This window comes from Rutilus rutilus, assembly GCF_951802725.1.
Source record: "Rutilus rutilus genome assembly, chromosome: 1".
NCBI lineage: Eukaryota > Metazoa > Chordata > Actinopteri > Cypriniformes > Leuciscidae > Rutilus > Rutilus rutilus.
The window spans coordinates 22,531,202-22,557,970 of NC_140209.1; the positions used below are offsets into that span (position 1 = coordinate 22,531,202).

General features: G+C 38.2%; 2 protein-coding genes across 2 annotated transcripts; both read right to left on the reverse strand.

The window, feature by feature from the left end:
- Positions 1-2,750: 2,750 nt before the first annotated feature.
- LOC311304361 (uncharacterized protein) lies at positions 2,751-8,577 on the reverse strand (the record flags this gene model as incomplete). The annotated part of the gene is made up of 6 exons (XM_084431319.1): positions 8,512-8,577; positions 7,969-8,019; positions 6,547-7,281; positions 5,919-5,960; positions 5,124-5,792; positions 2,751-3,940 (listed from the first exon to the last, which is right to left on the reverse strand). The coding sequence occupies exons 1-6, from the start codon at positions 8,519-8,521 to the stop codon at positions 2,751-2,753; spliced, it is 2,697 nt and encodes an 898-aa protein (XP_084287445.1). The 5' UTR covers positions 8,522-8,577.
- Positions 8,578-13,577: 5,000 nt separating this feature from the next.
- Positions 13,578-26,490, reverse strand: LOC311291602 (interferon-induced very large GTPase 1-like). Its single transcript, XM_084410719.1, has 3 exons — positions 26,281-26,490; positions 24,475-26,153; positions 13,578-18,445 (listed from the first exon to the last, which is right to left on the reverse strand). The coding sequence occupies exons 1-3, from the start codon at positions 26,378-26,380 to the stop codon at positions 13,745-13,747; spliced, it is 6,480 nt and encodes a 2,159-aa protein (XP_084266845.1). The 5' UTR covers positions 26,381-26,490; the 3' UTR covers positions 13,578-13,744.
- Between the last annotated feature and the right edge of the window lie 279 nt (positions 26,491-26,769).

The following is a 26,769-nucleotide window of genomic DNA, read 5'->3' on the forward strand; positions in this document are numbered from 1 at the left end:
CATCATGGGAAAATGGGGTGTACTGTGTTAATAGGTTAATAAATCAAGTTTATTGGTCTTGTTTAGTGCATAAACATGACTTAACCCTTTAAATGACATCTCTAAATAGATATATTTTTTTCTTCATTCTATTTATTTGTATTTATTTATTTTAATTTACCTTTTTGATACACAATGCCCTGTTATGGCTGCACTTTGTTCTGCACTATGTTCCACAACTTTAACCCTTGTGCGCTGTTCGTTTGCAGTTTACAGTCAGGCTGTTTGGGGTCTGAGAGACCCCAGGCAACAAAATGTTATTTTGTAACAATACATATATTTTAAACAAATGTAATTTTACTCAGTTTATTAATGTTTTTACTCTTCATTTGGACATTTTTACTCCACAAAATGTAAAAAAAAAAAGAAAAGAAAAATTCTCCAAAAAGACAATTTGCCTTATAAAATACCCACATTTCTAACTTTCATTCATGGGGATAACATGGATAATTTGACATGGTTTAGTGTAAGATTTTTGGCCAAATCTTGGAAAATGCAGTTTTAAAAGTAAAAAAATCACTTTAACCAGTAGATGGCTGCAGAGCTCTAAAAGTAGGCTACTAAAAGTTTCAAACTAAAAGACTTCTTTTCACAAGTTTTTCCAGTTAGATTCATATCTACATATAATGAAATCACAATTATAACAATAAAAGTTACTTTTTGTCAAAATTTGGCAGTTTTTGTACTGAAAAAAAATCAGTTTTTCAATAATGTTCCATTATGATTAGAATCAAACCTGATCAGGATGTTACAAAGAGAAAAGTTGGAGTTTTTAGAGTTTATCATTTATTTCAAACATCTGGTTTTCAAATAATTCTACAAATTTAAAGTGTGCCACTTCATTTCTGTCTGTGTGTTCTGTGTTGTTTCTGATTTTGAGGATGAATTTTGTCCATTGTTCAAATTCATTTGATTCTAATCATAATATAACATTTTTTTTTTCAGTACAAAAAGTGCCTAAACTTTGACAAAAAGTAACTTTTATTATTATAATTGTGATTTCATTATGTATGTGTATATGTATATATATGTATATGTGTGTGTATGTGTATGTATGTGTATATGTATATGTATGTATATATGTATGTATGTATATACGTGTATGTGTATGTATGTATGTATATATATAGATTGAAAAACCTCATAAACACTCAGGCAGGCAAGACAGGCGAGAAGTGGTTTCCATAGGACAGCATCTCTGTCCCAAGTTGAGACACTCTCACACTGTACCCCTTCTTTTAATGCACCTTAGACACTACACATAACATAAAATTAAAAAAAAATTAAAAAAAAAATGTATAGGAGAAAATAGGGACTGAAGAGATGTGGGGGGAGGGTTATCTTATATTATCTTATTATATTATCTTCTATTATTTTCTTACTATCTAAAAATTAATTTATCTATAGAGAGTGCTGACAATGGTAATTGTTGCATAGGAGAAAATATAGAAATAAAAAAATAAAAATTGACTAATACAATGTTGGCAGTATGATGGTGGTGATGGTAATGAAGATGGTAATAAATAATAAATGGTTACTTTGCTTATGCTTATGCATACACACACACACCTATACATTTACACACTTTTATTTCACTTCTGGAATTCTGGAATTACTAGATTGTTCGTTACTGCACTATTTTGGTCTGTTAAATAAAAATAAATAAAAAAAATAAAAAAAAGAATATCACTGCATTTCATCTCTGTTGTATTTAAACTCTCAATCACTGATTCTATCTTTATGATCAGATCCAGGCTGATGTCTTTATGAAGTTTTGAAGCTCTTGAGTGAAGTTTGTCCAGAGGATAAAGCCAAACTCTCAGGGGAACTGCCAGCTCTTGGTTTTCTTTCAGCGGTTTTGGAAGATCAGCAAAAACCTTCAACGCATCTTCAAAATGATGTTGAAATATGTCCACAATGGCCACATCTGAACTAGTTTTAACCTTGTACGAAGGTTCGATGAACGTCTATATCGGACGTGCAGAACACGTCAAAAAAGGACGTCATAAAAACGTTCATTCTAGCTCCTCAGTGGACGTCTATTCAATGTCCGATTTTTGTGAAAAAGACGTTGAAAAGACGTCTTTTGGACATCATTTTGCTTAGTGGGTTAATGACGTCTCAATCGGTGTATAAAAAATCGGTAACATTTTACAATAATGCTCCATTTATTAAACTCTAGTTAACTACATTAGTTAACATACTATTAATAAACTGCACTTCTACAGCATTGTTAATGTTAATTTTAATATTTAGCCTACTAAATATGTTTCTAATAGCCTACATTATTGAAATCAAAAGTTGTATTTGTTAACCTAGTTACAAGAGCAAGGAAAAAGGAGAGATCTGGGCGCGGGGGGGTCCATCTAAGATTATCTATAGTCCCGGGCCCAGGCAAGACTGTCAGCTGGCCTGCATTGCTACACATTCTTTGGCTGTCTTGACAATAAGTTTTAAGTTAAAAACACTTCTTCTTACTCATTAGATGAACACAAGTTTTTAAGTGGAGCGAATTAGTTGTGCTAACTTAAAAGGTGAACAAAGCGAACAAATTCAATACTGAATGTGAGATGAAGTAGTTACACTAATATCACAACCATCACAACACAAAAATGTTTTTGGAAAATGTAAAAATGAATGTGCTCAATATGATTTCTCCCAATTTACCTGAACTCACCCTTCAGTTTGAATTTGAGCTTGAGCTTTAAAACTTAAACTGACAATCCAACACACAATGTCCTCCAACAAAACCTTCCGGCAGCTGCTCCTAAAAGACCTCCATACTGACTCCAGTCACGAGCTCGTTTTGCACTACGTGGAAGTTGTTCTTCAGCCTCTTTTAAAGCCTTAGCCACTTCTCTCTCAAGCTTTATAAGATATTCACGCTCTGCTTGTTCTCTAGTTTCACGTTGAATTTTCTCCTGGAGTTTTTGTTTTTCTTTCTCGTGCTTTTCTTCCAGGTATTTTATGAAGTTCTCTTGCTGTTCTCCTAAAACCTTTTCTTTTCTTTTATTCTCTTCTTCAAACAGTTTCTGCTGCTCCTCCAGTTTTTTCTGCAGCTCTTTTTGTAGGTTTTCATCTTTTTCTTTCTTGATCTCCTCTTCTTTCTTTTTGAATTCTTCTTCACTTTTTCTCAGTTCATTGTGCATCTCTTGTCTTTCTCTCTCGTTTTCTTTCTTCATTTGTACTATTTCAGCTTCATATTTGGTTTTCAGCTCTTCTTCTTTTCTCTTGTTCTCTTCTTCTTTCTCTTTCAGTATTCTCTCTTGTTCATCGTTGATGTTCTTCTCCACCAGCTGGAACATCTCGTTGGTGTAGTAACTCCCACCATTTGCTTTTACCAAACAATCAATCTTTTCGAACAGCTCAGAAACCTGCTTTCGATCTTTAGTCTCAATGTTATTGATCACATGGTATCTCTTACCACACTGCTGGATGAGGCTCTTTAAACTATCATCATCTTCAATAAATTCTTCAACCCTTGCTCCTCTAAGTTCATCTCCTCTGGTGAACAGAACCATGGTGTACATTCTGGATTTGTCTCCGAAAGTCTCCTGGATCATCTTCACTGCATCTTTCTCCTCTTGAGTGAATCGTCCCAGTTGAAGCACCAGCAGAAACACATGTGGACCAGGTGCCGCCATTGAGACGCACTTCACAATCTCCTTTCTGGTCTCAACATTATCAACTCCAGTATCATACAGGCCTGGAGTGTCGATCACAGTTATCCGTCTGCTGTTGAACTCAGCTGTTTCTTTCTCACACTCTCGGGTCACTGAGCGTGAAGTCAGTTTTGATTTAAAAGCTGTCTTTCTCAGTATGGTGTTTCCCGTTGCACTCTTCCCAACACCCGTCTTGCCCAGCAAAACAATCCTCACACCAGTATCACCGTGTATTAAACCTGCAAACAACAAAAGAAGAACAGTTATTACAGTGAAACACACTTGCTAATATCACATTTGCTGAAGCAACCACGCCATAGTTTCTACAACACAGCTCTATATCAGTGAGAGCTGTGCTTACGAGGTAATGGGCAAATTCATTACATCAGAGAAACCATATACTAGCTATATATATATATATATATACATCATTTTTAAAAACAAATTCGGTACTTTTCCCGTTTGTCTTGTGCTTTGGACTTGTCTGCCTTGTTTGGACTGTTTACCCTGGCTTCTAACCTTGCCTGTTTTTCTATGCTGTTTGCTGCCTGCTGATTCATTAAACACTTTGCACATGAAAATTGCAATGTTATGGTGCAATCAAGTCATGTTGGAAAGATCATATTTACGAGTTGTTATCATTTAATTTTTTTTATTTTTATTTACTGTGTCAATATAAATTCAATTATGCTTTTTACATGTACAGTTACACTATCTAAGGTGCATGTACAAAATACAACAGTATTTACGATACAATTTTAAGATTGTATGATACGATTGTAAGAGCGTAATTAAATGTGTCTGGTTTGACACCAGAAACCAGACAAATTCAATTTACAAATGGCCTCGCTACTCTTACAATAAAAATAAGGTAGATATTTTATTATTAATGTACATTATATCGTATCATAAATACTGTTGTATTTTGTGCATGCACATTAGATAGTGTTACTGTACATGTAAAAAAAAGAATAATTGAATTTATATTGACCAAATAATTGAATGTGTGTATATATATATATATATGTATATATGCATATGTGTGTGTGTGTGTGTGTGTGTGTGTGTGTGTGTGTGTGTATATATATATATATATACATATATACACATACACACACACACACACACACACACACATATATATATATATATATATATATATATTAAATTTACAGGATCTACATACATTTTATAAAAACATAAAAAAGCAAAAACACACCCACTGCACATTACATTTGAATCATTTTGTTAAAAAAAAAAAAAAAAAAATATCTTGCTGAACATTTTTTAGAAAAGGTACATCAACATTTTGCTTTGATCAAAGTGACTTGAATGTACCTGACATCGTAATTATGACTTCCCAACTTCTCAGGAGGATTTGAACACAATGACAAACATCAACACACTTTCATGAACTCATACCTGATTGAGTTTTCATCATAGATCTTCTCAGTTCCTCTATTTCAGCTCTGTGTTTGTTTTTCTCCAGTTCTACTCGATCCTGAAGGTACATGAAGGTGGTGTAGAAACGTTCTTTGTTCTCTTGTATCATGTTCTCCACCTCCTGAAGTAGAGCTGGAACCTGTGAGCTGTTCTCCAGAACAAAACGATGACCTCCAAATGTTTGAAGAGACGTCTCAGTAGCGGAAGTATTATATAGACTTTTACTACTAATTAGTTTACTAATCATGCTCTTCTCTTGGATTATGAGAACCATGAGGTGGTTTTCGAATATTGACCTGAATATCCTCTGGATCTCCTCCATTTCTGCTTTGTCTTCATCAGTCAGTGGAGCATCAGGAACAATGAGGAGGAAAACATGAACTCCAGGATCACAGAGAGACACACAGCGGAGAGTCTGACGTATCACTTCCTCCTCTGAGAGCCGACTGAGAGCTGGAAGCTCCACCAGACTGATCACACGTCCATGAAGCTCCAGGTTTCTCCTCACACACTCTTTCTCTTTCAGGTGTAAGGGGGGAAGAAACTTCTTTTTTCCTCTTATAAGTTTTGATACGGAGGCCTTCAGTCTTCCATCACTTCCACATAACACAAAACACAGCTTCTGTCTTCTGCTCACGCATACACTTCCTTAAACCACAACAACAAAATAGGTTACTGCAGCATTTTTAGATATATTATTACTATGATTATTATTATTATTTTAATTTAGTATGTTAAATCAATTAAAAAACTTGCCTATATTTATAAACTTACTCTTTGCTTGATAATCCTCCAATCTGGTCTCTGGATTCCTAACTGTAAAAAAAAAGTGTGAATATATATATATATATATATATCATTGTCTCACTTGTGGGGGTTCCTGCAATTCTTAGTTAAACATTTAATTTCAAATTTGCTCTGCATATATCTAAGATATGATACACATTGCAATAAATATATCACGATTCAATACACAACTATGCATCATGGCTGAAAATTTGTTTAACTGTAGTTTTGTTTACATGAACTGCTTCTTTATCAGTTAAAGTGTGATGATCACATGGTGCTTCTGAAACCACTGGTGGGCTTTGAGTATACCTCTGATCTATCAGGATTCAGGAATAACTAAATCAATCAAATGGCTACATAAAAATAGTTGACAAGTTAGACTTGGCCTGCATTAACTGTAAGAAAGATACTGTAGTCTGTTCTTTGTCATTCAGATGTTAGGTGTGTACAGGGGCATACAACTGTCAATACTATACCAATAGTATGTCAAAATCACAGTTTTTTGCTATGCACTCTACCCAAGTTAAATGTTATACAATGTAAGTCCTTAATATTCAATAACCCAGTGTCTGAATATGGCTGGATATGTTATTTCAAATGTAGGAATACTTACAATATGATATTAGGGGTATATTGCGAAGAAACCCTTTTGCTTCCTTTTTCTCAGTATGAGTTTCTAGGTGTTTTCCATCATCGTCTGCATCAGAATCTTCGTCTTCCTCCTCTGTTCTGAGGGAAGCAAAGGACCTGTTGTGATCTTCATCTACCGATGATCCTTCTGCATAATCGTATAGTTCACATATGAGAAATTCTTCACTGTTTTCTCTGAGAATCTCCTCTATTCGTTGCGATATTATAGAGCACCATTCCTCTGTTTTATGTTCAAGCTGCAGATGTCCTCCTCCACATTCGGCATTAAACTGTTGAATTGATTCATTAGCTTTCACAGGTGCACCTATAGCGTTGTGTGTCTCTTCATCAGTCGTGAGCACAATGGTGCGTTTAATCGCCTCTTCACTGAATTCTCTCAGGACACTTTTCACTCTGTATCTGTCTTCTTCAGTGAAGTCATTGTGTTGCAGCACGAGTATGAAGACATGAGGTCCTGGATAAGACAGAGACACACACTCTCTCACTGTGTGTGTGATGTGATGGAGTGACAGATGACTCTGGAGCAGCTGAGGACTGTTGATGACCATCACACGTCTGTCCTTCAGTCTTCCTCTGACTCTCTCTACAACATCTGGAGGAGCTTCACTGTCAAACGCTGCTCGTCCCAACAGGAAGTTTCCCAATCGACTGTTTTCTGACACACTCTTCCCCAGAAGAACAATCCTCAGATCGCTTACTGAAACACACACACACACACACACAAAGACATTTAAACATTCACCACAGTAGAACAGCAAATCAAACATCGTTGTAGTGGATTCTACCCATTAAGAGGCCATTTACACAACACCGTTTTCAACTAAAAACTGAAAACTTTTAATGCGTTTTGACTGATGTTACATGACTACGTGTTTTGGGGGCCTGAAAATGCTAAATTTTGCAGACTAACACAATACACCGTTATATGACGTGTCTTTATTTACTGATGTCTACACAGAAACACCCAAGCTGGATCTGCTACCAAGCCAGGGCAACAATAACACTGCTAACTCTGAGGTAAAGCCACTTGGTGAACAAGCATGCCCACTAGTGGTCACACTCCCAAATACCTTATACTTTACTGCAATTGCATTACTCATCACAGATAGTAAAGAGGTCATATAATTATTAAAAAAAATTGTCAAGTAGAGAGTACAAATTGTTAATATCTCTGATAATCAGTAAGTAGCCAAAAATATACTTAAGTACAGTAATTACATTTACTCAAATAATTTAAACCAGTGTTTAAATCCAACATCACAGTTGTGAAACAAAAGTGAACAAAATATTTGAGTTTGAATTAATCTCGTCCGTTTTTAAGTGGATAAACTGCCTATTATTTCCACAGAATCTTCATATAATTGTTTATGGTGTTAGAACTTACTGTCAGGAGGAGGTGCCTCCATGCTTGATCTGCTGCGAACATGATTAATCACTGAAACAAAAGTCTTGCATCACTATTGGCTGTCACCACAATAACACAACTGAAAACAAACATTACATTTGAATGATTCTTACAAGCAGCAATACTGGGCAAAGTAAAAGTGTGAATTGCTGAGGTAGGGATCAGATTAGAAAATAAAGCCAGTTTAGAATTTGCTGTGTTATTATGGCATTGTAAAAATCAAATAACATAAAAACAAAAACCAAAATAGAAAAACAACAACAAAAAAGTAATCTGTCAGTTAACTTTGTTGTGACTCGTCTTGACTCGAACTCGCTGTAGCAAGAAACATAGTGTAAAGTCGGTGTTAGTGTCATTAAACAACACAGGCCTGCACAACAGCACAGTCAACAACTTGACAGAAAAAGTTTAGTGGTTAAGTGAGATCATCCGTAGTCAATAAGAGTGGTGGATATGTGAAGAAACATGTTAGTACACATATTTCGGTTAGCTAAAGTCAAAGCTTACAAAGCTTACACGCACTCTGTGCCATTATATCACCAGCTCCGTTAGGTTTGTTTCTGAACCGAAAGTGTAAACCGAGAAGACAAACTCACCTGCGCCCTCCTGTGGAGACTTTAAAGCACAAGGACAGATTCTGCACTTCTAACAAACAAGCAAATCACTCTCATTTTGTGGCTGACTTGAGTTTTTACTTTCTGTCTGATCTACTAAACACGAATTATATAAACTGAAATATAAAACATATAGCCTATGATATAAACGGTGAACCCAAAAGCTTCACCAAGCCGAGTGCATTGTTAAAATTCTAGATAACACTTTACAATCCCATTAATTAACATTATGTTTGAATGCATTAATTAACGTGAACTAACAATGAGCAATACATGTTCCAGTATGTATTAATGTTTGTTAACAGGTCATTGTTAGTTCAGGTCCGTCCATTAATTATAAAAATATGACTTTTGATTTTAATAACGTATTAATAAATGTTAAAATTATCTTAGATTAATAAATTATTTAGTGTTGCCAAATTTTACATTTAAATAATCAAATTTGCATACGTTTCTTTTCTTAGGTATATTCTTGCCAAAAATGCACCTAAAGGGTTCATGTACAGATTAATGACAATTACCAGTCGTTGAATAAACGAGAAAAAGTCTAAAAAAAAAACAGAGAATTAAAACACTACAGGCAATCTCAGCTCAAGTGCAAGTTATATTATGCCTTTATGACCTTTTTGAATTAACGTGAAGTTAATCTGGTTGAGATGGTATAAACTCAACTTTAATTGTAGGACATTCTTCCTTCTCAGACACAAAACTAGAGAAACTGACCTGCACAGATCAAGAAGATTTAACATTCACACTGCATATTTCAATTACCAATAGTTTTCAAAGATTTATAATCTTAGTTATGATGAATAGAATTAAAGAGGACAGTTATTAGAGGAAAACCAAACTGGAAATTAAGATCAGATCAGTGAATAACTGTTGTGTCAGAACTCACTGCTTTCAAACATCTGAGGTTTATTCTGCATTTCTGTCTCACTCATCTTTACATCCATTTGAGAAAGAAAGAACGAACAGCAGGAAAACACTTAAGAGTGAAAAGAAAGTGAAAATACAAACTAAAATGCTTCATTGAAAACTGCAGGTATTTACTATGGTAAAGTTTTCAGTCCAGTGAACACATGTTTAAGGCATTTCCGTCATGAACTAGTTGCTCCTGTGGTTTGTTACGCAGCAGTTTATAATCTAGATACTTCATCATGATGTCAATTAATCTTCACGATACCCTGAAATACACATGTAGAAAGTGCCGAGAAGAGTGTTTGTGTGTATGAATGGCACATTATGTCTGTCTGGGTCTGGCAGCTGATAAACCCTCAGGAGTGAGTGTGTGAGACGCTCTACATGAACAGCAGCTTCAGCTTGAGTTTAGATCAAACCACTGGTCCTCGATCTCTGAAACGCAGCATGATCTTATTCTTTTACATTTCATTTAGAAAATTTGATTAGAATTTGAATGCATCTGTATTCATTTGCACGTCTTACGTTTACAATATGTCACCCTGGACCACAAAACCAGTCACAATGGTCAATATTTGGCCGAGATACAACTATTTGAACATCTGGAATCTGAGGGTGCAAAAAAAAAAAAAAAAAAATCGAAACATTGAGAAAATCACCTTTAAAGTTGTGCATTTCTGTTCGCGATTGTGCTGCATTCACTCACATACATTTTTTATACATTTACGGTTAGGAAATTTACAAAATATCTTCATGGAACATGATCTTTACTATGAAGATTTACGGTTTTACTTCATCTGCCAATAAATATGCGTCAGTTTCACTAAACGGCTCAGCGCGCTCGCTGGCGTGGACATTTAAGAAGGGATGGATATTTGTGTGATAGGCTTGGTGAGTGAAATTATATTTGTATTATCTTTTTGTATAATTTTCTTTAGATTTTCTTTCTAAAAGTGACCAAAAATACATTTAACTCCAGCTCACCATAGGTGTCGCCAAACTGCTCCATCTCCAAAGCGTTCGCACACATGGGTCAGAGTTTGCGTGCAGGTGCGCAAATTTTCCCATCAAGTTTGTTTTTATAAATCACAACTTATTCGTCGGAATTGGCGTACGCCTCTTTCAGGCCCTGTTTTGTGCGTACGCAACGGTTATCAATGAGGCCCCTGATGATGATGACACAGCTGTTCCACGATTGGCCGGATACACCGCATGATTAGCCTAGAAATCTAGACGCACCCTAGCGGCAGCAAAATGTATTTTGCAGCCAGGGCAGTCTAGCAACTCTCCATTGACTTTCCAGATGCAAAAACCTAAATTGGGTCAGACCAATCACGTCGTGTATAGAGTAGGCGGGGCGGGCTTAACATAATGACGACAGAGTTGCGACGGTTCCCTGCTACTTGAAACCAAAGAATGACGGCTGCTGCTGGAGAACAGTCTTTCGAATCGGCTTTGGCTGCGACTCTGGAGGACTTGAAGTTAAGTTTTTCTTTGAGAAAAGAGCAAAGAACGGCACTTTAGTCATTCTTAAAAAAGGAAGATGTGTTCATAGTTTTGCCGGCCAGATTCAAAAGTTGAATCTATCAACTAACGTTAACTCCGCTGTTGGGAAAACGCTCTGGTTGGTTGAAGCGCTGTCCTATTGCGTGCAGAGTGAATTTGAAAGACAGCCGTTTATCCCGCCCCTCGGATTGAGCCGTGTCTATGGTGAGTTGCCAGACCTAACATCTTGATGTAGGTCTGGCTTGCCAGGCTACCGCATGATAACAATCATGTGTAATTTGTGTTTATTCTCACACCTTCAGTTCCACTTATGCTCACAAATCTGCATTTTTATAACTGTTAAAGCTGAATTAAGCAGTACAACTGGTCAGTGTTTCCCTGTAGCTGCAGGATAACTGTTCAACTTTAAATTACAACAACACAGTTTCAATTTCTGCTATCGTAGGCTCATTTAAATTTAAGCATCTACTGTACTTTAGACACGTGCAAACTGGGTGCCGATGTGGTGAGACGTACATGGTCGGCCAGATTAGCCTTGAATGCATCCTTGTAATCGGAGCTGCGCGGAAAGTTAAATAAATGCTGTGCACACCGCCATGCGAAATGGGGTCTCGTGCACTCAATGCGCACGACCACCCACACAGCAATGATATCATTTTTGCCACTCGCACCTGTGCACTCATGCAGATGCGGCAAGAATAAACCAAGCTTAAAGTGCTCGCCATTGTATTATTCTTTGAAACGGAAAGGGGGCGACTCTGTGTAATTGTCCTCTTAACCATCAGGAATCAGCGGTGAGAAGTAAGGTACACACGTGATAATGTTTATTTGAGTATACACCACCAATGACAAAAGAATTATGTAAAGCAGTAAACCTTGAGATTATTACTTGGGACATTAGAACAGAATATATGGATATGAGAATATGTATACAACTAAATCAACAATCTCTTAAATATTTTCTAATTTCACTTAACATTTCATTAAGGCAAGGCAAGTTTATTTATATAACACATTTCAAACACTATGGCAATTCAAAGTGCTTTACAGAAAGGAATTAAAATAATCACAAAATAAAAAGCAAGGAAAATTAAAACAGTTATAAATGAAATTAAAAGAGATATATGATACAGTTATAAAAATGAGTCAAAAGATGATACATGGATAAACTTCTCATCTGGCAAAACACTGGTGTATCATTATTAAACATGGACCTTTATGTTCATTTCCCAGCGGGCACCTTGACGTCAATTTAACATCAATATGACATCAACATTGATGTCAAAATGACGTCACAAAATAGGTCAAAAATGAAAGTCATATTGACGTCAAAGTGTTGTGCCAAGATTTTGACCTCTGCTGATGTCATTTTGCCAAACAAAAAGGTGAAATGCATGGCCGTACACTTATTACAGCTTCACTTAAAACTAACCAGATTTACTTTATTTAATTTCCGGTTTAAAGAAATCATATTTTGTATTTTAAAGTCACCATGATGGTGGTTAGCGTTTGCTTTAGTTGTGCTCTTGACCCTTGACTCTTTAATATAAAATTTTGTCTGACTGCTGTAATTGAGTATTTTTAAAGCACAATTGTTGTGGCAAAAAAAGCCATGCGAAAATGAGATCAGGTGATGTTGACTGTTGACGCCTATCTCTGTATTCATATATAAGCTCCTTCAGTATTATCAACAGCTATCGCATTTCTCAGGAGTGAATTACCTTCCTCCATACCCAGCTCTTCCTCTCTTCCAGTTAGTATGGCACTCTGATTCCCCTTTAAATCAGACTAAATTCTCTAATTATTTTTTACATTAAGATATTGACATTAACGATATCTGCAATTAATTTATGTTAATAAATGTATGTTCTGTTAATAGGGGTTATTTCTGCTCTTCCTACTCTTACCCATGCTAGGCTGCATGGATGTGCAGGGAGCTCTTGCCCAGAACAGAACCATACGGTCAATCCTAACTGTATGCTAATTGTCAATCGTATTTGACGATAGTGGTCCTGACAGAAATGGTTTATGTTGTAAATTGTAAATGGTGTCCTGTGACTACATATAAACAGAAATAGACACGACCGAATAAGTACTTTGTGTGTCTTCTTGCTTTTGTGAAATAATGGTAAATACCACTTTATTGAATGCGGAGGCGGGGCTCATTTGCATATTCATAGAACCGCTTATACTAAATGAGGCAAGGGTGGCGAGTTACATTCAAGCTATTTTAAGGCATAAAGAAAAAACATTTCAAGGAAAAAACTTTTAAATATGTAATTTTGGTGATCAAAGATGAGTTTTAAGGGATGAAATTATTGACTACAGGGGACTTTATGTAGGTTAACAACAAAAATGGCACACTGTAAAACCCAACAAGTATATATAAGTTCACAATACTCATATGTATTCATTTTTAAACTTAAATGGTTTGCCGCAATCAGTTTCCTCAATCGGTTTGAGTTGAGTTAACTTGTTGGGTTTTACAGTGCAACAAACAGCAGCTTTTATTATGTTCGTTTTGGGATCGCTTGTTTCCAGTGATTGCTTTCTGATTAGTTTTCTGATAAAACTTCCATTTGTTGGTGAAATGATGGGTTTGTGTGACATTGTTCCAGAGAGGCTTGTTACGGCGGGTTAAAGTGAAGCGCCGGAGCCCGGCCCGGAATGTTGAAAGCCCTGTCTCGTACTAGCCCGGCTATTCACTCTCTGCCCCATTAGATGCATTGACCCAAACACTCAATAGCATTCTGTTTTGAGTATTTTCTCCATTCATCTGATATCTTAAAACTCCCCTCAGATGTTTTACTGTAGTGTTTTTCCAGATCTTTTTGGAATCGACACACAAACCACTTCCAGTAGGGCAGTTCAGATAGATCAGGGGTGATGCTCAAGTCTTCATAAACTCCTCCTGCTCTTCTGTATTCTCGACAAGGGAACTTTCTATCTGGTGCATCGCTTGCCACTAATTTTTTGCAAACAACAGCACAGAGATACTGTGCTTGAGGGAAATGCCTTTCATTAATTCCTCTCTCTCTGTGGAAAGCAACACTGTGATCTCCATGATGGTTTTCTATGGTGTTGGTGCAGACGTCTTTACGAATAGGACACTGACCCCAACAGCACTGACAGAAGTGATCAATCAGAATCTCATCTGGTCTGAACTTATAGTCCAGATTTGCAGGAAAAGTCTTTGTGTTGAATCTACTGCTCATATAGGACATTACAGGAGGAAGTTCTTCTCTTATCACATCTTTTAGGAGGATGAAATCATCAACATCATCATGTTTCACTCCACTGAGGTATTTTTCAGAGAAGATCAGCTCATCTGAGAGCTGCTGTGTGAATCTCTTCAACCACAAACCAACATCTCCTCTGTTCACTTGGACATGTTCAGTAGATTCATGTGCTGCTTTCATGATCTTCTGCTGCAGGAGTTTAATGTTCTCCTTCATTTTGGGTAAAACACTGACACTGAACTTTTCACTGATGTACCGACTGACTTCATCTCTGATGAAACTCTTGAAGTGATCTCTGGTATTATGAATGTAGTTCATATATTTGTTGAAATCCTCCTCTTTTGCCATTGTCTTCAGGATGTGTTTCTCCAGATCTGATCTGTTTCCGTTCAGTGATTCACAGTTTTTCATCATTTCATCTGTCATATCTCTGGCAGTCTTCTTGTAGACACTCTGCTCAATGGGCTCTTTAAGTTTCTGACAGATGATCTCTCCAAAAATGGCAGCTGATGTTGCTCCATGACAGTATTTCTGGAAAATACTGTAATATTCTTCTCTCTTCTTCTCCAAATAGAGAACATGATCATTGGCTTCCTTGAACAGTCTGTGTTGGTCAGTGATCATCTTGTTTGCTCTCTTACAGATGGAAAGAACCAAATCCATGAAGAATTCAATCTTGAACACATAATTCACTGGTCCTTTCTGATGTTCTGTTACTCTCTTCTTGATGTAATCTATGAGCTGTTGAATGCAGCTGATGTTGTATCCCATCTTTGAAATGTTAAATGACTGAATCATTCTGTCTGTCTGCTGAGCAACGTCTGTAACTAATGATCTTATTTCAGATGCATCTTCTGGAGAAAGAGTTTGAACAAATCCACATGTTTCTTTAACTGTTTTTGTGGACTTTCTGAAAATAACATATTGAGAGAATGTTGACACAGTAAAAATATCACAGCTCTCACTGCAATGGTATACAAGACTACTTCTATAGATGTTTTTGAGGATCTCTCTCACATCTCTCATTATGTCAATGTCTTTGATTGGAGGAGTGTCTGAGATAATCATATTCACACTCTGTTCCCAACACAAATCAAATTCTTTCTTCAGTGTTTCTTCATTATTTGCTTTGTCTTTGAGTTTTAAGGCAAGTTCTTTGCTCTTTTCATAGAGAGTGTTTTCATGATTTGTCCTCTGAGCATCAATCTTTTTCTTCAGGTCTCGCTGCTGAAGAATCGCAGTTAATTTCCTCTTTGTTTCTCTCACAATGTTTTCCTGAGTCTCATACATTTTTATGTCAAATGATGATTTCCACTGAATCAGTATTTCTGCATCTGTGTCTTTCTCAAAGAATCCTGATATTGAGTTCTCCACCTCTTCACTTGTCTTTTTCAGTTCGGTTTGAAGATCAGTTTCCTCAACCTCATGAATTGCTTCATTTTCTATTTTGTTGTGTAGTTTGTTCTCAGTTTCCATCATGGCACTGTGAAGACTCCAGGACCACTTGCTGTATTCGGTCTCCAGTTTCCTGTAGGCTGAAATCTCCAGAGCAGTTCTGAAGCTGAAGATGAACCGTTCCTTCAGTAATGCCTCACAGAGATCTTTAATACGATCTTTTAAGTCTATCAGCATCATTCCACATGATTTTGAGGCTCGAGACATAATAGTTTTCTTTAGTTCTTGAATATTCTCACAGTACTTTGGGTTTGGTGGTGCCATGGGTGGGTTTCCCTCCCAGAGATGAGCAAAATACTTCACATCATTCTGAACATCAAATCTAATGACATCACTGAAATATTCTGCATCATAGTCTTCCTCTTCTGCAGCAAGTTTTGTCATCTTATCCAGTGTCTGCAGCAGTCGTCTCCTTCCCTCCATGTTTTTCTCTCTAGCTTTGACGTCTGAGACATTCTGATGCACAAACACACAGCTGGGATTCAGTCTGACCTTCTTCATCCTCAGGAAGGCCTGAACAACAATCTGAAGAATGTCCTGCATCTCAGATGGGTTTTCTCCAAAGATGTTGATCAATGTCAGATTTCCAAGTCCAACAACAAATGTGGCCAATTCAGTATCATGATCTTTTGTTGATCTTCCAGCCAGTTCTTGGGGACGGAGACCCTCAGTATCAACAACCAGAATATAGTCAAAGTTCATCTGTGTTTTCATCTCATCTGAGACTTTGACCAGCTGCATGAAAGCTCCTCTGGTTGTTCTGCCAGCACTGACGGCAAACTGGAGTCCAAACATGGCATTCAGCATGGTGGATTTCCCAGAGCTCTGAATCCCTAAAACTGACAGCACAAAGACTCTCTGGTCTCCCAGTTTCTGGATGAGTTTATCTAGAACAGCAGAGATCCAGATCACAGGAACATGAGCAGCATCTCCATCCATCAGCTCCAGTGGAAATCCAGAGATCATCATCTCTGCTGCGAGACTCGGGAGAGAAGAGAAGTCAATCTGCAGATCTTTCTTGTTCTTCTTCACAGATGAACATGATTCATAGATCTGACCGATCTCCCTCATGATGTGCTCCAAACCAAAGTCTGCGGCTTGAAGATCCTCAGATATTCTCTCAAGTTCTGCTTGTTCAGCTTTGAGTTGTTCAGATTGATCAAAATTCTCTTTCAGTTTTAAGACTGTTGACCACATTTCATCGTATTTGTGATGTAGACCAGAAAGGTCAGCTGAGATATATTCATCCAGGAAGATTCTGAGCCATTCAAGAAAATACATGTTGTTTGTAGCATGTGAGTTCATTTCTTTAATAAAGATCTTAATAAACTCCCTGATGTCAGATTCATGCTGCTGTTCACGGATTTTCTTCATCTCTGTTTTCTTTCTACTGATGTCCAGTTCTGTCTCATATGCTCGAGGTCGATGTAGTTCTTTGTTCTTCTGACTCCACTGACGCCACAGTTTCCCCTGATGAGGCAGAAATGATTCTTTGATTTCTGTCAGATCTTTCTTCTCCAGTAAACTCATCATCTGCTGTGCTGCTTCTCTTCCTCTCCTGCAGTCTTCATCATCTTCCTCATCTACTCTGATGTCTGAGTGTTTGGACACATCTTCAAGTCTGAAAGTGGAAGATGATTCTGACAGACAATCATTTATAGTTCTACTGAGTTCTTCAAGTACAACTGAATGATTTCTGTCTCTTAGACCAATCTTGTATTTCCTTTTCTTTACTTCAGTTACAGCAGATTCATTTTCAGTAAAAAGGCAAATGAGTGGCTTTGAGTCCTTGTACAGGTTTTGGATTATTGCTGCACTTTTGTCATTCCTGTTCAGTTGTGGTAGAAGAACAACATTGACTGAGGCCATTTCAGTGAGGATCTGCAGCTGTTTCTCATGATCTCCTGCATCACCGTGTAGATTACAGAACGCAACACAGTCAGTGAATTTATCCGTGTTTCTCCCAGAGGGGCAGAACCAGGCGATCTCCACCACTCCATCCATCAGGACTCTGGTTCTGCTGCCGCCTGGGCAGTTCCTGTGGAAGAACGTGTTGTGTCTCTCATTGATCAGACTGTTCATCAGCTGAGACTTGGATGAAGACACAGAGCCAAACCTGAAGAAAGACACCATTGGAGTTTTTGCCTTGCAGATCGGCTGGATTTGAATGATGGTTTCATTGTTGATGTTTCTCATCTTCCAGTTCTTGTTGATTTGTCTGAATGTCCAGAGAGGAAACTCAATCTGTTGTGTAAATGGATCAGGAACAAGCAGAGGCAGAGCGTACTGACACTGGGACAGTTTAGTGACCATCAGCTGCTTCAGGAAACCATCAGCACAATGAAATGCGGCCATCTGAACATCCATCGGGTGGATTCGCTGAGACTGACTTGTTCCATTACTAGACAAAGACATTTCATGAAAAATATCACTTTCATCTTCAGATGATTGATTGTTAATTTGTTGAGTGTGATCTTCCTTGTTTTTCTCTTTAGTTTTAATGTATCTTGCTCTGTAGTTCATCATCAGTAGTTTTTGTAGGAAAGTCTGAATCAGCTCCTCTTCAGCACAAGACTCTTGGGACTGCAGTGAATGAGCAAATATCTGAAGAAAATCTGCAGGTCTCAGTTTATTGTGGTACTTGTCTTCAAGATGAAGTCTGTGAAATAGATGATATATTTTTTCTACTCTGCTCTGCTCTGTTCCAATGTCCTTGTTTTTTCTCTGTTTAACAGAAAAACACAATGAGATATTTATTATATTAAGTCTTTTCCAGTACTCAACCTTAAATAGTTCAGACAAAAATAAAATTGTGTAATTGTATTACTCACCCTAAAGTTGTGCCAAATCCGTACGACTTCTGTTCATCTTTGGAACACAAATGAAGATTTTTTTGATGAAATCTGTCCCTCCATTGACAGCTACGCAACTGACACTTTGACACTTAATTAAAAAGTTAATTAAAGAGATTGTTAAAAAAAAAAAATCAATATGAGTTGAGCGGTTAAAGGGGGGCTCAGTAACTTCGGGATTTCTTCGCTGTATTCTCGCTTTTTGCTCGCAGGTTTCTCTCTAGAGCTCCCCCCACAGCTTCGGAAAAGATTTTTGACAACACTGTTGTAAAAACTCGTTGGCTATTCTCAGACACCAGAGGCTAGCAGATCAACGACATCAAAGCAGATGGGATATTCTTTAAAACGTCTTCTTCATTCGGGTTCGAACAGCGTGAGGGAGCGCAATAATGACGGCATTTTAGCAGATTTCTTTTGGCCGTAAAGCAATTGTTTACATCGCGAGACCTGATATCACGCAAGACTTCCTGACGCGGTGGCCAGCGGCCCGCCACCCCAAAGTTGCAAGTGCGTATTTTCCGCTCACAGGCACCAGGGGGGTGCGAAACGACCACCATTCAACCTGAAATAAGTAATATAACCATTCCAATGACTCCGAAGCTGTTCAGTTAAGGTAAAAAAAGTTACTTAGTTCACCTTTAAGTCCAAATTTCCTGAAGAGACTTGATCGCTTTATATGATGAACAGATTGAAATGAGGTTCATTCTCGTAACACACGTGCTGTGTAACACACAAGAATGAACCTCATTGGTTCTTGTGGAAGCTCAAACGTGCTGCGTAATACAAGACTGAACCTCATTGGGTCTTGCTTAAGCTCAAACGTACTGCATAACGCAGTAATGAACCTCATTGGTTCTTGTGGAAGCTCAAACGTGCTGCGTAACACGAAAATGAACCTCATTGGTTCTTGCAGAAGCTCAAACATGATGCGTAACATGAGAATGACTCTCATTGGTTCTTGCTGAAGCTCAAACGTGCTGCGTAACACGAGAATGAACCTCATTGGTTCTTGCTGAAGCTCAAACGTGCTGCGTAACACGAGAACGAACCTCATTGGTTCTTGCTGAAGCTCAAACGTGCTGCGTGACACAAGAATGAACCTCATTACTTCTTGAAGGAGCTCAAACGTGCTGCGTAACACACGAGAATGAACCACGCACCACATGTGAACATGCTTGAGCTTCCGTTTACCACAAATAATAATAATTATCATAACTCATTACATTTATATGCACTTTTTTCGGCACTCAAAGTACTTTACATGGAAGGGGGGAATCTGATGATGCGACGGCAGCCATAATGCGCCAGAACGCGCACCACACACCAGCTTAATGGTGGAGAGTGATGTGTGAGTTGATAAATGTTTATATGAGAATAAAAGCCTAAATTCAATCTTTTCATCATATAAAGTGATTGTGTCTCTTCAGAAAATTTGTACTAAACAGTTCGATTCTAATGGATTAGTTTTACGATCTCTTTATGAACTTTTTGAAGCGTCAAAGTGTCAGTTGCGGAGGGACAGAGATTTCATCAAAAAGATCTTAATTTGTGTTCCAAAAATGAACGAAAGTCTTGCGGGTTGGAAATGATATGAGAGCGAGTAATTAATGAAATAATTTTCATTTTTGAATAAACTAAACTTTTAACTACTAGGTTATTTGTACTTTGCTGAAAAACGCACTTGATTCTAATGAACATATAGATATATATAGCTACAATATGTAATTTTTTTTGCTGCTAGAGGTCGCTAACCTCTTACAATAACAAAGGCGTAGATTGATGACGCAGTGAATAAGCGGAATCATGGAACTTGCCGTCATGCAGATGGATCTAATAATGTTTATGGATGAGTGATAACATTGATGCTTTTAACATGACTGTGGTATGAATCTGGGTACGACTGCTAATGAGACAGATATCAGCGCCACACGCGAGATCCGCGTAAAGGAATGAGGACATTTCATTCTACCGATCTACCCGCAAGTGCTGAATTACTACTCACACAGTAGTGTTAATTTCGTCACCTATTTTTAATTTAGTCTTAAGGCCATTGCACACCGAAAGTCCGAAATTCGCATCCGAAATTTTCGCACGTTAAAAAAAAAATTCGACCTCATGTTATGTCAATAATGCTTGCACACTGTCTACGAAACTTTCGTCCGTAAAAAAAAAAATTCGGATTGGGTTCGATTTTCTGCGTTTTTCGCATCCACAGCCAGTGTTTTGTGAGGTTTTTTGAAAATTTAGAGCCACCGTCAAGCGAACTACAAAATCCAGAATGACGTCTGACAAGTTGATACACTTCGTCTCGCAGCACAAGTACTGTATGAAAAACAAAATGCGGATTACAAAGACACTGAATAAAATATAACCTGTATACAGCTGTTCTGTCTGCCCAGCGCTTCTGCCGGCCGTGTGTGTGTGTCCGTCCATAGACATACTGCCAGTTTCTGTTCAGGATCGATTAATTCACGGAAATTGGTGGTCTTTTTAATATGTGGCTCCAGTATCGCTAGCAAAGCATCAAACTGTTCCACTGACATTCTGAGGTAAATTTTTTATCGTTTGGGATAATTTCGCAACTCCTTGATAAGGAGGTGAAACTCTCCTTCCTCTCGGCGCTATCTCAGGATTGGATGGACCCAATATTTCCTCTTTCTTTTTCTCTTTTTATGAAGAAAGAGGGCAAGAAATTCATCCTCACTGCTTGACGAATCCATTTAGTGTTTTTTGCGTTTTTTTCCGCAAAGGTTTAATAAATACGCATCGGACTCAGTGTGCAAGGTTTCTGTGCGTGACGAATTTTACTGCTGACGAACACGAAAAAACGCATACGAAAATTTCGGACTCAGTGTGCAATGGCCTTTAGTCTTGTGCCAAATGTCCTTGTTAGTTTTAGTCATATTTAGTCATTCACATATCTTTTTTTGTTAGTCAAGTTTTAGTCGACTAAAAGTCTCGTCATTTTAGTCTAGTTTTAGTCAAAATAAAACTCAAGGTATCTTATGGCGCTTTTCCACTACACAGTACCAGCTCGGCTCGGCTCGACTCGACTCGACTCGGTTTTGTTTGGTTTTCCACTGAGTAAAAGTTGTACCTGTACCTGCTTCCAGGTACTTTTTTTCGTACCACCTCCGGCGAGGTTCTAAGCAAGCTGAGGCGATACTAAAATGTGACGTGAAAACACGGCAGACTGCTGATTGGTCAGAGAGAATCGTCACTATTCACTGCGTCATCATTGCACGCGCCAGACGGAGTATCCTGAATAAAAAACAGCAAAAACAAAAACATCCAAAAACAGCATACACTCGATTTCCTCCATTGTCCTGTGTGTGTGGGTAGCGGGTGTGTCTTGCATGTCTTGCGTAGAAGATTAAGTCACGGCAGTTTCCTGCGGCGTCGCTATGACGACCAGGTACTATTGTGGAGGTACTATCTGCAATGGAAAACGGAGCGAAAAGCGAGCTGAGCCGAGCCGAGCCGAGCTGGTACTGGTAATGGAAAAGCGCCATTAGTCAAGTTTTAGTCGACTAAAAGTCTTTTAATTTTAGTCTAGTTTTAGTCAAAAAAGAACTCAATATATTTTAGTCTAGTTTTAGTCAAAAAATTGTAGTCTTTTTTTTTAAATAACACATTATTACTGAGATTATTACTGATAAACATTTCAGTAAAAAAAGTGTTTCACATATTTCAAACATTGGTTAAATGTCATAATTACCTGAAAAAATACACTTGTTGAATGATTTTTGTTGAATGCAAATGTTAAACGTGTCTGGTTTTCAAATTCTGATTTAGGACTCGAGCTTGACTGCACATCACATTTTTTACTTTATTGATACTGCTTTTAATCGTAATGCAACGGACTGGTCATCGGGACATAAGCTGTCATGTACAATAAAAGAGCCTGCGCAGCGACAGGAAATATAATTTAACACAAAAAGCCTGCCTAGACGGTGGACTTGCGCTCAGGATTTATTGTTGTTGTTTTTTTTTTAGCTGCGTGTGGAATGAATTATTTCTATGCACACACTATTTTATTTCTTGATAACAGATCGCTGCTAACTATAACACACCGTTGCCATGAAAAACAGAGCGTTGCCATGAACACACAGGATTCTAACCGTAGAGACGGAACGCACTATTTTCTTTAGCGGAAGCAATACAGTCGTTTTTAAATCAATAAACTCCTTTTTAAATCATAATTTTGTCTCAAATTATTGATTTGTTTGGTAGGTAGAAATGTAATAAGCGGGATCCGAACTCGTTCTGATTATTTTAAAGGTGTAACGTTAACAGCTGATGAAAAAGCAGAGACGATTGTAGACGAAAATGAAGAGAGATTTTATCTTAGTTTTTATTTTATGCAAAACATTTTCGTCTGGTCTTTTTTCGTCAAAAATAATGCATGTTAATTTAGTCTTAGTCAGCGTTTTTGGACAGTGGTGCAGTCTTGCCGCACACTCGTTCCCAGGTAACGCCGCACACTCGTTCCCAGGTAACGCCGCACACTCGTTCCCAGGTAACGCCGCACACTCGTTCCCAGGTAACGCCGCACACTCGTTCCCATGTAACTCCGCACACTCGTTCCCAGGTAACGCCGCACACTCGTTCCCAGGTAACGCCGCACACTCGTTCCCAGGTAACGCCGCACACTCGTTCCCAGGTAACGCCGCACACTCGTTCCCAGGTAACGCCGCACACTCGTTCCCATGTAACTCCGCACACTCGTTCCCAGGTAACGCCGCACACTCGTTCCCAGGTAACGCCGCACACTCGTTCCCATGTAACGCCGCACACTCGTTCCCATGTAACGCCGCACACTCGTTCCCAGGTAACGCCGCACACTCGTTCCCAGGTAACGCCGCACACTCGTTCCCAGGTAACGCCGCACACTCGTTCCCAGGTAACGCCGCACACTCGTTCCCATGTAACGCCGCACACTCGTTCCCATGTAACGCCGCACACTCGTTCCCAGGTAACGCCGCACACTCGTTCCCAGGTAACACCGCACACTCGTTCCCAGGTAACGCCTCGTCTTAGTCATGAAAAAAAAGGTCGTTGACGAACATATTTCGTCTCGTCTCGTCTGACGAAATTAACACTATCACACAGGTCATTTAATTTGATGAATTAAACTAAACTTAAATTAAACAGCGTTGTTTCACTTGATCTAATGTTACACTATCACACTAAACAGCATTTGAGTGTGTTGAAAGTTATAATGTTATTCTGTGTGTTAGTTTGTTAGCTATATGAGACTAGCAGTAAGCTAGGTCAACATTAGACCATACTGATCATTTTCTAACATTTCATATCATGTTGAGCTATATAACATTGATTAGTTTTATGTACATTTGTTCACCTGTCTAATAAAGTACATGCAAGAGCGGCGTCTCTGTCAAGTCCAAGTTTGTCGCGAAGCTCTTGACATCTCGAAAACGCCACGCCGATATTGATCCACGTTTTATTTCACATTTTGTCCCAAAGTCTGCTTGCCATGATCTATAATGTTTGAACGAAACAACAACCGCGTGCCGCTAAACAATTACACAGTTGTCCACATCTGTCGCCAAGGTTACTATGGCAGTAGGAGCTGAAACCAGGGATAATGCGGATATTATGTCAGTGACAGGCGACAAGTGACAAGGGACGGGTACTATTTAAAATTGTGAATTTCTCTGAATTGACAAATTCTTGGAAACATTTAGGATAATGTAAGTACATAATTGAAAGAAATATATACAGTAACACTGTGCAAGTGGTTTTTGGACATTTTGATACAAATTCTTACATATTGTACCTTTAAGTCATTGAAGTTGCAATAAGAGTAAGTAAAAATATTTCTGTACAGTTACTTAATGTATTTATTGCCAGGTGATATTTGATGAATGATCATCATACCTCTGTGGTAACTTTGATTACGTCACTGTCTACGGTATAGTTGAGTTTCCCCACCGCTGCACACTTGATGTCATACTCAGTTCCTGGTCTCAGATCAGTCAGAGTAACTGTGTGTTGATCCTTCACCAAAGTTTCAGATCTCCAGACTGTATCCTGCTTCGGTTTGTACAGTAATCTGAGCTCCTCTGTTGCAGGACATGACGGAGGAACCTTCAGAACCACACTCTGGCCTTTGACCTCTTCAGTGATTGGACAGGCTGGTTTGGATGGAGAAGTAAAGCAAACAACTTCATCACATTCACTTCCATACAGAATAATGCAGGATCCAGGATGATTCTCCATTTCCTTTGAGGACACAATGAATCTGTCTTGTTTACAGTTGTTTAAATTGATCAACTTCTTAAATATCTTTAAGTTGCTCCTCATGGTATTTTGGATCTCAGGAGTTAGCCAAGATTTTTGCTTGAAATCAAGGCTCTTCCCATCCGTTTCCCCTTGTGTTGAAGGACTCAGATAGGCAGTTTGTTGAAGAAGCACATCTGAGCAGTTCAGTGACGTGAATGTGTAACTGACTAAATTCCCGACCTCCAGATCCATCTTGATGAGATCAATGTTGTCTTTTACCTCAATGTTTTTCAACTGTCTGAGGATTGTTTTAATGATTTCAGACTCTCTTTCTCTTTCATTCAGCCATTCTGCAAGATTACTTCCTCTAAATGGAGATTCATCATGTTCTTGTAGAAGATCATTCAGTGCAGTTTCCTTCATCACATTCCCACGGATGTTTGGCAGCAGAGAGCCGAGTGTCTTCATGAGTCTCAACTTGTACTTGTAGCAGTTGTGCTTCATGTGCAGAATTTTATTATGAAATGCAGCAAAAGTCAGAGCAGGCGAGTCTTTCAGAAGGTCACTGCATTTCATCTCTGTTGTATTTAAACTCTCAGTCACTGATTCTATCTTTATGATCAGATCCATGCTGATGTCTTTATGAAGTTTTAAAGCTCTTGAGTGAAGTTTGTCCAGAGGATAAAGCCAAACTCTCAGAGGAACCGCCAACTCTTGGTTTTCTTTCAGCAGTTTTGGAAGATCAGCAAAAACCTTCAACGCATCTTCAAAAGAAGTCGGGTTAGACGGTAGCTGGAAGTCGCCATAAAATGTACAAGTGAATTTTTTGACTGCAGTTTGCTGACTGTGATTCACACTTAGATCAGCATTTGCACCCACTGAAATGATGCCCTGCAGTTTCTCAAGAGCCACTTTTACTTCTCCTTTTACTGATTTTTTGTTCTCGTTTGAAGAAACTTGTCTGTCAAACACAAAGCAGGCATCTGCTCCATACAGTATTGCTGTCACTACATGTGTGGCAATGTCATTATCATCGTCAGGAATATTTCCAGAAGGCAAATGATTCACGGTCAGTTCTTCAAACCTGCTGGTTGAATGATAATGTAGCGTCAGTCTCTGCTGTTTGAAAGATGTCTTGGTGTCTTTGAGATATTTTGCTGCTCCACTAACATGGATGAGATCACCTAAAAGACTCAGTTTGAGTCCACCGTCAATATTCAGTAATTTAGATTTGTCCTGAATGGAGTCTAAAGCTGTAACATTGAATCCTGTATTAATTTGGGCACGAGAGCAAATATTCTGCTGCAGCTGCTCTTTATTCCAAAGTCTAATACCTGTAACAGAAAAATTGTGTTTTAACTCTCAACAGTGAATTTATTATAATCGCATTTCACATCAGAAAATAGTTTTCATTAAATCATAGTAATATATTGAATCTGTGATAATGTTATATTTTGGTACCTGGTATTACCATGTCCTTTCTGCAGTCGTACAGCATGCCGAGCTGGAAGGGTCTCCCAAGAGCTGCTGTTTCAATTGCATTCACTCCCACCGAATCCATACTAAAGCCAAAACATGTCAGAGGAGAAACAGATCCGTGAGGTTTCAGTTACTGTTTGAGAAGTCACACATTAAAAGCTGCTGACAATGTTCAGTGTTCATCTGCTATCTGGGTAAAATACAGAGAAAGAAAAATGGAGAGAGAGAAAATATACAGAGAGAGAAAATCACATACCTTGGCAGGTTTGAGCTTGACATGGTATGCGAGTTTAAAGATTGACATTTGTTTTAGGCAATGTTGAAGTTTTTTGTAGAGGCATGTATAGCTCTGAGGTCATGTTGTCTTATTTGAAGTTATGATGTTTGGGACTGTTTTTTTTTTTGTTTTTTTATCCCTGAACATCATTATTTTGGTGTTTTTATGGGGTTAACTGAAACAGTCCGTGTTTG

Excerpts from the sequence above, each read along its gene's own strand:
- LOC311291602 (XM_084410719.1), bottom strand. The coding sequence starts at position 26,380 with ATGGATTCGGTGGGAGTGAATGCAATTGAAACAGCAGCTCTTGGGAGA. Across the intron at positions 26,154-26,280 it reads AAAGGACATGGTAATACCAG|GTATTAGACTTTGGAATAAA; the intron begins GTACCAAAATAT and ends TTTCTGTTACAG. Across the intron at positions 18,446-24,474 it reads TAATCAAAGTTACCACAGAG|AGAAAAAACAAGGACATTGG; the intron begins GTATGATGATCA and ends TCTGTTAAACAG.